The 13660-nt window shown below is 43.0% G+C and overlaps 1 protein-coding gene across 4 annotated transcripts in view; it reads left to right on the forward strand.

Moving 5' to 3' along the window:
- Positions 1 to 261: 261 nt before the first annotated feature.
- The window catches only part of Bin3 (bridging integrator 3), a 42023-nt gene continuing 28624 nt past the window's right edge, over positions 262 to 13660 (forward strand). For 2 of the 4 annotated variants that reach the window (XM_021261273.2, XM_021261274.2), the window contains exon 1: positions 357 to 451. Coding sequence is in view for 2 of the 4 variants with exons in the window: in XM_021261275.2 (XP_021116934.1) it covers positions 444 to 451 (8 nt within the window). In the remaining 2 variants the exon portion in view is untranslated. Of the gene's footprint in view, positions 452 to 13660 lie in introns of all 4 variants that reach the window. The other 2 variants (XM_021261275.2, XM_004848329.3) reach the window with 2 other exon arrangements.

The following is a 13660-nucleotide window of genomic DNA, read 5'->3' on the forward strand; positions in this document are numbered from 1 at the left end:
GTAATGCATGAGCAGCATGCGGTCTTTAGGAGATACAAAGAGTATGGGGCGAATGTAAGTCTTCCTCGCAACGTTTCTCCAATGGCTCCTTCTATCAACAACTGCTGTTTCTGTCTTTAAACCTCGGGACAGAGAGGTGATAAGCCCATTAAGAGCCCTTTGTCGGGTAGAAGGGAACTTTGAGTAAGTGTTAAAGTCGGAACCCCGTTCCCACCCGGGCAGGCTTCGCATCAAAGCCGAGGCGAGAGTCAGGAGCAAGCGAAACTCCGCGGTGAGCGCGCGGAGGCCAAAGAGTTAATGCGCTGAGCCCCGCCCTCTCGCCCGCCTCTTCCGCGCAGAGGGGGCGGGTCTACGTCACTTCCTGGAGACTGGCCGAATCCGGAAGTGATCCCCGAAGACTGAGGTGCGGTGGAGGATCCCGACGCCGGCCCAGGATCAGGACCATGAGTTGGTGAGTGAGGCCCGGGCGGCAGGTTCCGGTGGAGCCCCAGGCCCTCCTGCTCTGGCCCTGTGTCAGGTCGGAGTCCCTGCTCCCTCCCTTTTCCTCACCAACCCCTACTCCAGGGTTCTTCGGGGGGTCTTCCTCAGTGCCTCCCCGGAGTCGCCATCTCTCGGCCAGACTCCCCAGAGACTGGCGAGCGGATCCCCTTAGCCTGGGACCCCGTGTCTGATAATGTTTCCTAGTTCTCTTTTTCCAAGGAACGGGACCCGTTTCCTCTCAGCTCCTGAAAGCGAAGGACATTCCTGTTCCCTTTTAAAAAATATCCTTTGGGATGGAATCAGTGTCTTCCTTCTTCACTGTGGAAACTCTCCACCGCGCATGTTCGCCCTAGATCTGTGACCCTCACTTTGGCAGTCTGGGCCCAGTTTACTGATCAGAAACCACTCATTTTCAGATAATTGGCCTTTGTACCATTTACCAGTCTTCAAAAGACGAAGAAAATTTGCTTCTCTTTTAAAAGGGGCCAGAATTACACTCCACCCTTTCCCTTGTAATGTGGAATTTAGTGATTTCCAGAACCTTGACCTTACTACTCTACCTCTAAAATAGACATAGTTAAGCTTAAACCTTAAGGGATCTATTACCATGAGAAAAGAAGCCAAGGAATCTTAGAGTAGTAGAGTCACAACTCCCAAGTGCTGCAGAGCTGTGTGATACTTGACAAATAGTAGACACTTAGTTATGTTTAACAGTTGATTTACTTTGAAAGACTCTTTGCCCAGTAGGCAATCCCTATGCATTGCTCTGGATTGTTTATGTTCACAGGAAAGAACTATGGCTTGTATTCCTTCCTGAGGCTCCCTCAGAGGCTGCCCAGGTCAAGGACCTTATCTTACCATCAGACCCAAGGAACTGTGTGTCCACAACCCCTCATCTCAGGAGATCTAACTATACTCCAGCTATATGAACAAATTGACCCCTAAAGATGTAGACGATGAATTGACCCTTTTAGAAGTCAGGTTCCGTTAACATTGGGAACTCGCTTGCCACTCTGTCCTCAGAGTCTAGCTTGTTTATGTAAAGCAGCTGCATGGTGATCAGTTCTGAATGAATGAAAATAGTAGAATATCCTTCAGGAAGGTTTTTGCAGGCTAACATGACCATCAGTGGAGACTAAGCTCTACCCAGAAGAAGCTGAGGTCAGTCAGTGTCAAGGATAGTTCTCTAGTGTAGGATGTAAACCATGTCTGTCCCCTTCCCCACCTGCTTCTTAGGCCAGGATTTATTGGCGGACAAATGTCAGTCAGGGCATCAGGTGGAAAGAAGCCTGGAGCAATGCCCTAATAAGCCCCACCAGGAGCTGCTCCTTTTCCCTCCATCTTTTGCTCTAGGAGGCCAGCAGAGGACTGGAACCCTAAAAAGCTAACCGTCTCATCTTGCTATTGCTTAGCTAGTGATGGACAAAGCAGCAATTCTTCAGTTCCCTTTCCAAGAGGAAAATCTTCCTTTAAGTGTCAGTCTGGGTCCCCCAGGTTGTGATGTGATATTGTTGTCCTCCTCGCCTGCTGCATCGTGAATCTTTAGTTCTCCTGCCTAATTTTTTGAGGTAAAAAGCAGAAAGTACAGGCGCTTTATATTGTTTGGAGTGGCATTTACAGTTTGAAAAACTTAGTCAATCTTTTCTTCACTAATTGGGAGAAGAGTAGGTCAGAAGCCGCTAACAGTAAATGATTTTCGGGGTGATCTGAGGCAAGTTGTTTCCACCTGTCTTGCAGAAAGTTTATTTCCAGAGAAGCTAGCAATCCATTTTCCTAAGTCCATCAGGTTGGAGAGAATTGAAATTGGCAGCTGCCTAGGAACTGAGATTTTTAGGAAGTAGAATTAATTTACCAGTACACTCACATCTTGGTACCTCCTTAGACCAAGGGTCATAATCAAAAGGGTGGCTTTGTCCTTTAAAATTGAGATTCCTTTCTCTTTCTCCTTAAAGGCTGCCTACGTCATTTCTTGCGTGGACCCTGACCCTCTCTCCCCGAGAGGGGACCAGCACCGGCGCCTGGGCACACAATCACACTCAGTTCCTAGCTCAATGGCTGGCAAGGGGACCAGAGCTAGGTCCTTCTGATTCACTCCCAGAGTGGCTTTCCTGCTCCCAGAATGAATCCATCCATTCATCTGAGATTGGAATTCTGAGTAAAGGAAGAGACCCGAGTGACGTAGAGCCATCCTGGGAGGCTGATGCCCAAGGTCAAGTTCACCAAGTACAAAGGCTGTGCCAGCCATCATTAAATAAGGCCTAGGGGCACATGGCCCGTGGTCCCCAAAGAGTAACCATTGTTCTGGGCTAGGCTGGGCTTTCAAAATGTCACAGTAGGAAATGTCCCGTATTGATGCCCTTTGCACACTGTGGACTTTGCATGAAGAGTGAGAGAGTTTTGTTCTCTGCTTCCTCTGAGAAGGCAGCCTGCCCTCTCCGTTTATTTAGTGGGTACCTGCTGCCTTTCCGTGCTATCCATGGATCCACTCATTCACCATTCAGCAAGGCAACCCAGAGAAGAAAACATTTGATGTTCACATTTGAGATTGCTGGTTGACTTAATGGCTGTAAGCCAGATGCTCTCTCCTTTGTCTCCCTTCCTCCCTGCTAACCTCCCGCTTTGTCCCCTACCCTCTCTTCCTGTTTCTCTGTGTCTTTATTATGGTATGGGGAAAGAATTAAGAACAGTGAACTTAGCTGTCTCCAATGATCGTAGCCTTCCCTAGAGCCACATACTTTGATGATCTTTAGTTCAGATGATGAGAAAAAGGTGTACTAGGCCAGGGATTTAGCTCAGTGGTTCTGGCGCCTGCCTCAAAAGCGCAAGGTCTCAAGTTTGATTCCTGGTACCAAAAAAAAAAAAAAGATGTACTGGAGGAAATCTTCCTATATCCAGGGGTCCAATAGTTAGAGAAAGAAGGAAATTACAGGCAGTGCAGATAAATTCAGCTAGGAGGTAGAGTGCTGTGTTCAAATTCTGGTTCATTTGCTAGTTAACCTTTCCTTGTTTTCTCCATCTGGTTTGTTGTTTTGTTTTGTTTTGTTTTATTGGTAGTACTGGGGATCGATCTCAGGACCTTGCACTTTTGAGGCAGGAGGGGCGCCACTGAGCTAAATCCCCAGCCCTTGTTTTCTCCATCTGTAACAGAACAAATAATCCCAGCAGACACACTGCTACCTGAGTCTTCTGTGAAATGCACGGAGATGGTCTATGATATGAGCCTTTTTTGACTTTCTAGGCTCTTCTTTTTTCCCCTTAAATACTAATGTTCCTCAGGCTCAGTGTTCAGGTCCCAGTTAACTACACAATTCTGAGGGTAAACAACCAGTGCTCTGCAAGGTGCTGTGTTGCTAAGCTAAGGTGTTCAGTAGGTTAGGTTGTTAAATGCTTTTTCCACTAAGATCTTTTTAACTTCCATTGGGTTCATCAAGGTATAGTCCCATCATTAGTTCAAGGGCATCTGTAGTGTGCTGCACATACATAATGCTCAACAAATATTTGCTGACGTGCCCATCAAGCATTTACAAAATACAAATGTCTGTGCAAAATATTGGGGGGGCATGTGTAAGACTGCAGGAGTGAACCTCTGTCTTTAGCCAATGCCTGGAAAGTGCTCAGAATTCAGAAGAACAGCTGGTCACTAAATGTCAACATTGCACCATGAAGACAGACTTCAAGTGGCAGATGTAATTTTAACTGAACTTTGACTTAGCAGGTTGATACTGTTTGTCTGGGGAATGAGAGAGGAATCTGTGTGAGAATAATATGGAGAAGGTGAGGAGAGATGGAATGCGTGGAGAGAATTTGATGCACTCAGTCAGGACGTGAATTGGGGTGCAGTAAATAATGACTGGGCGGAGGCCTTGTTGGTGAGAATTGGCACTCCAGCTGAGGGCCACATTTTATAGTGCTTTCAATGCCATGCTGAGGAATTGAAATTGAGCCTGGCCTTTTGAAAATTGAAGGCTTTTGAGCAGGGAAGTGGTGTGGCAAAAGCAATGATTTTGTTAGATTGTTTTGGCAGTGACCTGCAGGATAGCTCAGAAAAGAGAAAGAATGGAGTCAGGGAAGCCAACTTGAATGCTGGCTTCCAGAAATTTTTGAGCACAACTTGCAGTTAAAATATTTTTGACATCACAACACACACACACACACACACACACACACTTCAATGTTTTCTCGAATGTTCTTTTTCATATTTCAAAGAATGATTCACCTCAATGAGTTTATTTTTTGATATATGTATATAATAGAACAATGTGTGGCAGTTTAAATGATCTATGTGTCCTAGGTTCAATCCCCCACACCACAAAATAAATTTTTAAAAACATATATACATATATTTATGAATGAATGATAGTTATTCTGTATGGACTCCAGCTTGAAAAGCAACTATCTAGGAATCTAATTACAAATATTCAAACTAGAAGCTAATACTTTTGATCCCAGCCAGCTAAAGATAGAGTTGTTTATTTGCTTGTTTTTGCTGGGTTATAATAAGAAATACAGAGGGGCAGCTGTCCCTGGAACACTTGTCCATCACTGCCCGGAAAAGAAAGCCCAAATGGACAGAAGCCTATGTACAAAGATGTTTGGTCTTACTAGGAATCAGCGGAAAGCAGATTAAACCAACAATGAGATGCCATTTCACAGCCAGGCTGCACAAGTGTTAAAATCCGGTGGCGCCAATATCTGAGGGTGAGGAGCAGTGTGAACTCATATGCTGCCAGGTGGGGAGGGGGTGAGTTGGAGGTCATGCAGCACCCTGACCTGAGAGGCTCCTGTGCTGTGCAGCAGACCTGTGCAGGAAGCTGGAGCGTGAGGAAACCACTCATGATATCTTGCACAATGAAGTATCACACAGTGGTTAGAACGCATGTGGTCGAGCTATGTGTACCAACATAGATGAATCTCACATACATGCGGAATGCAAAAAGTTAGCTTCAGATTGATAGATTCCACATGGTGCTGTTTGTATACAGTTTGGACCTGTAAAACAATACTACATCTTGCTTATGGGTGTAGAGTGGTGTAGAGAAAGTACAGGAATAATAAATACTAAATCAGAATAGTAGTTACCCTTGGGTAACAAGGAAAGAGAAAAGGAAATGAAGAGTGTGTTCCTCCAGAGCTTCAGCAGTATCTATACTGTTGGACATTAGCGTTTCATGGCGGGAGGAAGGGGACCTGCATCTGAGGGTTCAGCCAAGGGTGGACAGAAAAATATTTAGGGAAACAAAATTCCATCCATACAGATCAGGTACAGATTTTTTTCCTTGTCCTTCATTAAGCAATACAGTGTAACAACTGTATGGCATTTACTTTGTATTAGAAATTATAAGTAATGTAGAAATGATGTGCATGGGAAGGTATGCTTAGATTATGCAATAGTAAGCCATTTTCTGTAAGGGACTTCACATGCATGGATTTGAGGATCCTTGGGGCCTAGAACCAGTCTTTTCCAGATATATACCTGAGGCACCACGCCATTGCTTAAAAGCATAAGATCTGAATCTAGTGTGGTTCAGTATTAGAATACCAAAAGTGGTAGATAATTAGTAATTAATATATATTCTTTATAACTTTTTGAATCTTTACAGTATTTCATAATACTTTTTAGTTCTAAGCTGACCTCATCTTCCACAGCATGAGAATGGTTGTTCCCTGTGGCCAGTAGGTGGGGATGACCTAGGGCTGGCCCTATAAATGACTTTCCATTCTCAGCCCTCCTCCTTCTGCCTCCTGCTTTCTAGGGGCCAGACTTTCAGCAGAGCAGAGGAAAAAGGTAACAGTAACATCAGAGCTGTTTGTAATGCCTGGTTAGTAGGAGACAGTCCGAAAACAAGATTAGAGCGAATGCCTCAGAAGCTACTCAGCCAGCCTTTGCTTCTCAGAGCCTGGACTAAACACTCTTAGTCCACCATGAAAATGAGGCCAAGAGAATTTCCTTTCTGGCTCTCTGAGTAAGTAAAACAAGCCAGTCACCTCAGAATGCCTTGTGTTTCGCTGTAATCCCACCACTCGGGAGGCCGAGGCAGGAGGATCGCTGCAAATTCGAGGCCAGCTGGGCCTACATAGTTCAAGATCATCCTGAACTACATGGCGAGACCATGTCTTGCAGACAAAAAACAAAAAAGGAAACGCATTTCCTACCCTTCAGGTCTTACAAATTAGGATGAGAATAGGCGATAATTTGGCTGTCAGAGCTGAAAAACAACAAAAGTATAAACAACGTCATTGAATTGCCTGCCTTCTCTTTTCGAACTTCAGGGACTGTCAGCATCCAAACTTCTGTCTGAAATTCTTCCACTACTTAGGAGCAAGTCCCCCACTCCATTTAAGCAGATGTGTAAGTCAAGCCTGGTTGACTGTGGGGCAGCTATGTGCCCTCCCAACAGATAAGATAATTTCCAGTTTCCTAACCATTCCTCAGGGCATACTGACCTCTGTGTAACTGCAGAATCAGCTCTCAGGGGCTCTCAGATTGATCTTCATCTTCCAAATGTCCCACCACCTTCCCAGCAAGTCCTTATAGATGGCTCACTGCATGTCAGAGCTATTTTAAACATTAACCACTTACCAGTTCATGTATTCAAATACAGAATGACCAAAATTTGCATTTTTTCATTAATTTTTATAAGATAACTGGATATATAAAAACAATTTTATCAAATTTATTCAATACAAGAACTGACTTGTTGAAATGACACCTGCCTAACCAATGCTTGGGATAGTCAGTAGTAAACACTGTGCCTAAGTGACCACAGGGTAAACTGCTAGGTGGTTAAAGTCACTTAACCTTCACAGCAACCTTGTAAAATAAGTAGATTATTATCCCATTTTATAGGCAGGGAAACTGGACCCTCAGGAAGAAGGGACTTGTCTCACAGCTGGTGATTGACAGAGTCAAGATTTGAACCCCAGCATCTGGCTCCCAAGTCTGTTATCCAGAGCTGTCTGTCCTGCGAAGCACAGTAGAGGACACTTCCAGTGAACCATATATCAAAAGCACCTGACACCTAGCTCAGAATCTGGCCATAGAAGATGCTCAGTAAATGGTCAGTTTAGTTAAATGGTCTCCATGCTCAGAACCTGACATCGAGTGATTCTTTTTGTCTGCTTTTCAGAGGGCAGCCTGGGGAGCCTTGGCGAAGGAGAGATCACAGCTGAGCCAGAGGATTGTTCTGGTCCCAGTAACAAGTCAGCCAAGTCACAGAGTCATGTCTTTTATTTTTAAACACACACACACACACACACACACACACTTCCTTGAACTGCTGGCGAGTTGGGGTCATGTTGTGTGTGCTCTGGTTTTGGATCCAGTAATTTAGAGCAAGGACAGGTCGGGCCAGAGGCTGTGGTCATGGGTACCGAGGTGGATGACTTCAGCACAGGCCACTGCCCCTCTCTCAGGGGTCCCTCACATCCTGCCCGAGGCTGAACTTTCCCTGGCCCCTGGGCCTCGAAGCCAGCCGGAGAGATGGCTCCAACACGCAGCTGTTCCACCGGAGCCAGATGACTCTCTGTAAGCCCAGCCTGGCCCTGGCCCTCTGCTTTTCCTCCCTGGTTGTTAAGGTAGTGGTGGCCTTGTGGGGCCTCAGACCAGAGCAGGCGGCAACCCAAGGACAGAGTCGCAGAAGGCTAGGGAAGGGGGCCAGTCCTTGTAGCCTGCAGAAGCTGCTGCCTTCCGCCCACCTTCCTGCTCCTGCCAGAGACAGTGACTCAGGCCCAGACCACTCCCAGGGGAGCCAGGGTTTCAGCCACTATCAACCACCACCCACTCTTTGCTCCATTCCCCTCCTTCTCACCTCCCTCACCCCCCCCCCCAGCGCTGTGGATCTCTTGCCCAGCTGGGATATCAGGGATCCAGGGTGGGGTTGACTGAATCATCCCAGGGTTCTTTCCACCCCCAAGCCAAGCCTAGATGCACATTCACTAGAAGCACATTCTGGGAGCCCAGGCGAAGACAGGGAAGCGTGTGGAGGTTTTAGCTTCTGTCCACTCTCCTTGGTAATGGGAGCGGAGAACTCTCCCAGGGAGGCAGGGATGGAGAGCTCTGCCAGGGTGTCAGGGGGATCCCCACCCAACTGCCATCTGGGCCTGCCTCTTGTCTCTGCCTCTGCAGTAGATGGGGTGAGGAAACAAAAAGATTGAGAAACCCAGCAAATTGAAAATGTAAAAGAGCTGTTTTTGTAAATAGACGTTACACAAGAGCAGGAGCTTTTTTGAAAAGGTTTTACTGAGACAGACAGAATTAGCCAACTGGCATCATGCTGCTAGTAGAGATATTTACTGTTTGAAAAAGTATATTTGTCACTTTGGAGAACATCCTGTTGACTTTTCTTTATTGTGAAAGAAAATAGAATTTTTCCTCTTTCCCTCTGTACACACAGAACTTTTTTTTTTTTTTTTTTTTTTGCCTTTTAGAGGTGGGGCATGTTAGAGACTGAGAGAACTGTTTTCTCCGTTTTATGACAGACCAAAATATCCCTTCTCCTGCCCTCTGGTGCTCGAGTTTATAGAACTGCACACAGAATGAAGAACTCCTTCTCCAGGGCAGAGGACTCAGACAGAGCCTCTTGATTTCTTCCAGAGCGTAGAGATTCTCTTTTTGTCTCTGGATCTCTGCCTACCACCCCCGACTTCATGGGGAGAATGCCGAGAAGGGCTGGGAGGAGGAACAGCAAAAGCATGCTGGTCCTCCCTGTCCTAGAGGACCATGAGCCTCAGTCCGTGTGACCCAGCAGTTCCCAGGCAGCTGCAGCTCTGGAGATGCTGCAATGCTTCACAGCTCTGCAAAGCAGCTGTTTCTCCCAAAGGTCCTTGGGCCAGCAGTGACTTGGACCACAGGGAAGAGAGGCCAAGAGCCTGGGGAGCTTTAGTTGGGTTGCCCTTTCCTTTTGCCTTCCCCTCCTTGCCACCTGGCTGGGTCCTGCTAGGATGTTCCATTCCAGAGCAGAAGGAATCCAATCCTTGCATCAAGACGCCTCCCCCAATGTCCCGTCTTATTTCTTTGGCAGAGTGGAACCATATCTGTCCCTGGAAAACAGAACAGACACAGAAGTCTCCTTTGCCTTCATATTATCCTGTACCTATGCTCTGATAGCCTCTCTGGGCTCCACTACTGAGGCTAAAGGCTTGTTCTTTTGTCTCAGGAATCTATTGAATGTGCCATCCCTGGGACCCATTGGATTGTGACACCCTTTGTAGGTTTAGTTGTGATTAGTTCAGAACTGGAAGAAGGAAGACAATAAATGATATTACCTTCTTTGCTCCTTATATAGCCTTATGTAAGAGTAGCTTTTTTCAGGAACCTTAAATCACTGTATAGTATTTTACAGGGCCCTAGAAGCAATACTCTTAGTTTACTAATTTGTTTGATATTCAGTGCTTACTATATGCATGAAACTAGACTGTAAGCTCCAGGAGATCAAAGAATGAGTCTATCTTGTTCATCCTGATATCCCTAGAGCCAAGCATAGTGCTTGGCACAGAGGTGGCCCTTAAATATTTATTAAATATTCATTCAGTGAAAGGTTGACGATACCACTGTGCTTAGCACAGTACCTGCTGGGATTACAAAGTAGCACAATGTTCGGTCCCAGCCCTTGAGCTAGGTGTCATGAGAATGCAAGACATAGTTGCATCAGAGTTAATTATCCTGTCCATTCACAAGCAGAGTCCCTTCAGGAATGAAAGACCAGCTCAGGACTGGGAAGTGCATTTGCAGTCCGTCACAGTGACGGATCATAGCAAAGTAAACCAGTCACCTCCTCATGCTGAAAAGTCATTGGGATAAGTAAAACATGCGATCATTATGTCTTTTAGTGAGTGATCTAGGAACAGAAAGATACTTACTATTAGGGGGTTTTTCTGGATGAAATCAGTAACTCCCTTCGTGATTGAATAATGAAGATCAGTTGAAAGCATTTTTACCAAAATCTAAAAGTGTTTTTCCCCATACAGTTTCTACCTAACATAGTACATAAGAAATTGCTATAAATATTGCAAAAGAAAATGGATATTTTATCATTACTTTTCAAATCATAAGATTGCCTGGAAAACTTGTCTTATCTGGGAAACCCAGTTAGTCCTTTCCTACCCTAGCTGAATTTCTCATGCTTCAGAGGTTACATAGGTAGGTTTGGTGTCTGGTTTCAGGGTGAGTGTACCCAGCAAGATAAAGTGAAGAGAATCCCATTTTATGGTATGACCAAAAATGTACAATTCCATGAAATGCACCTAAGACCATGTGAAGCCAAAAAGTTCACATATAAGTATTACTTGAGATCTTAATATTTAAGAAAATAAATGTAAAGGACCTATAGGAAAAAAATACTCTTAAGACTAAAGAACATAATAAAAAGACTTGACTGAGCAGGAGGAAATATTATGGCCCTATCTAAATGAGTAAACCTAATATTTGTAAAGATGTAGGTTCTTCACACACATAACCCCTTATGAATATAATATATTTTCTGTAATATTAAATATATCTATGAGATTTGGCTGGGGAAGGATACAGCTGATGATTTTGAAATTCATCTTGAATAATAAGTGAAAGTAGCCCCAAAAATTACCTGAAAAAAGAATTGTAATGAGAAGGGATTTACATTAGTAGGTACTAAGAGCTTTTGTAAACCTAAATGATTAAATCTGTTATTGGCAAAAGAGTAGATCAGTCTATGATGTGGCGTAGAAGTATTTAACAATAATAAAATGATTTTCCCAAGGACTGTGTATTTTTTAAAACAATTGGCTTGTTATACACTCAAATTATAAATGGAGCAAAGATTTTTTTTTAATTTTTTAAAATAACTATTATCAAACACACATATTAAAACCATTCAAAGAAGAACAATGCAAGGGGAAAAAAATCTACAATAATATTCAAATACAGTAGAACTCAACCAAAACAAAATTGAAAAGCACTTAAACATTTTTCCTTATAACTTAAAAAAGCATCTCAAGCACCAACAAGACACCAGAGGATGTGATTTGTTTCAGAAAGATCCCCAAAACCAACACTGAACAAATAGTGGTCTGGAAAAAAATCTCCAGTTAGCTAGCAGACTCCACATAAGCCAAGCATCTCCCTAATTTAAATTTCAATACAGTCATATGACATGGGATGGGAGCAAAGATTTAAATATAAAAAATAAGACACAAATCAGTACAGAAATTCGAGCATCAATGAATACTCAAAATATTTTCACATAGAACAAATTTGGAGGATTTCAGTTCTTAATCCTAAAACTTACTACAAAGTTATAGCAGCTGAGACAGTGGTGTTGGCATAAGGATAGACATGTAGATTCATAAATTAGAATTGAGAGTCCAGAAATAAATTCTTATATTTATGGTCAGTTGATTTTCCTTTTTTTTTTTTTTTTTTTTTTTGGTACCGGGGATTGAACGTGGGTCCTTGTGCTTGCGAAGCAGGCACCGGAACCACTGAGCTAAATCCCCAGCCCGGTCAGTTGATTTTTAATGAGAATGCTACTACAATCTAATAAGGAATAGTCTTTTCAACAAACCATACTCATTTGGAGAGGAGTGAGTTGGACCTTTACCTCCCAAATAGTATACAAACATTAACTCAAAATGAATCAAAGACCTAAGTATGAGATCCCAACTATACAGCTCTTAGGAAAAAACATAGGGGCAAATCTTTATTGCCTTGAAAATGTCAAAGGATTTTTAAATATGACACCAAATACATGAGCCACAAAAGAAAAAATAGGTCAGTTGGACTTCATCAACATTTGTAATTAAAAAATTTTAAATTTAAATTTTTTAAAGACACTAGTAAAAAAAATAAAAACAGGGCCAAGGATTTAGCTCAGTGGTACCATTCCTGCCTCGCAAGTGCAAGGTCCTGAGTTCGATCCCTGGTTCCAAAAGAATAAAAAATGAAAAAAAAATGTTTAAAAAAACAGATGAGAGAAAATATTTGCCAATCATATTCTATTTGGGGACTTAGTATAGAAGGAACTCCTCTCACAACTCAACAGTAACAAAACTCAGCAAATGCTTCTTCAAAGACAAATGACCCATGAGCACTAGGGATGGGGATAGCAAGAACCATCCCACATTATGTCATAGAATCCTCCAGGGTTCAGAAGTTGGAGGCACTGAGAACTGCTAGAGGTGGAGTGAAGCCAAGCACTGAGAAGGATTGGTTGAAAGCTGTTCATGAAATTTGAAGCCCAGCATCTCCCTCCTCATCTCCTTTACATTGGGATACTTTCTCTGCCACACCCTAGCAGAAAGGTGAGGGGTCCTGAGTCCCCAGCAAGTTCTTTACTAGGGGCCACAAGTCATGGTGGACTGTGTGAAACTAATGAAGCTTATGCTTTGAGGACCCTGGCTTGCCTGGACCTTCTCAGAGATCCTTAGAAGAAACCTTAGCCATGTGTTCACCGGTCCTCTTTTTATAAACTGAAAAGAAAAGATATTTATACTACAATTAGTTTTTGAAAGCAAAATAAAAACCTCTGCCATTGCCTTCTATTTTGAGTAACCTAGGCCTTGACTGAGAGGCATCAGGAGTATGCTGTGTTAACTGCAATTTGTAATAGAACAAGTGAAAAATTACTGACAGTGAGTTGAAAATAAAGAGAGGGTACCTTTTTGGTCATCTTTAAATGTATTTAAAAATTAAAGGGGAAATAGGATTTTACGGAACACAAGTAACAAAGGTAAGCAGTTAAATCCATACAAATTAGTCTGAAATCAAGTAAAGTATAACAAAACATGTTCAGTTGTACCAAAAGCTAGTAACCTATTGAGAGGAGAAAATCAATTTTACATTGGACTAATGATTGTTTGATAATACGTTTGATGAAAAGAGGAAGAGCAAATCATATGAACACATCAATAAAACATTGAAATTTGTGATAGAGACATAAGACATAAAGATAATACAACTCATGCCCTCCAACAAGGACATCAGTGACAAACTGGTTACTGTCAGTAATTCAGAGAACAATGAAGATCAGTCACTGTACAAGGAATCTTGAAATGTGCCCTGAAATCTTAGTTTATTTGTGAAAGAAACATGAGATTTTCCTAAATTTTACAACAATCCTAAAATTTATGCATTACCAGTAAGCTAGGGGAAAAAAGCTTTTCTAAACTGTCAGTAATAGAAAATAAATTTAAATCAGACATCCTAGAG

Source organism: Heterocephalus glaber, unplaced genomic scaffold, assembly GCF_053883595.1.
Source record: "Heterocephalus glaber isolate CG9 unplaced genomic scaffold, H.glaber_assembly_v1.0 deba00001460, whole genome shotgun sequence".
Taxonomy (NCBI): Eukaryota; Metazoa; Chordata; class Mammalia; order Rodentia; family Bathyergidae; genus Heterocephalus; species Heterocephalus glaber.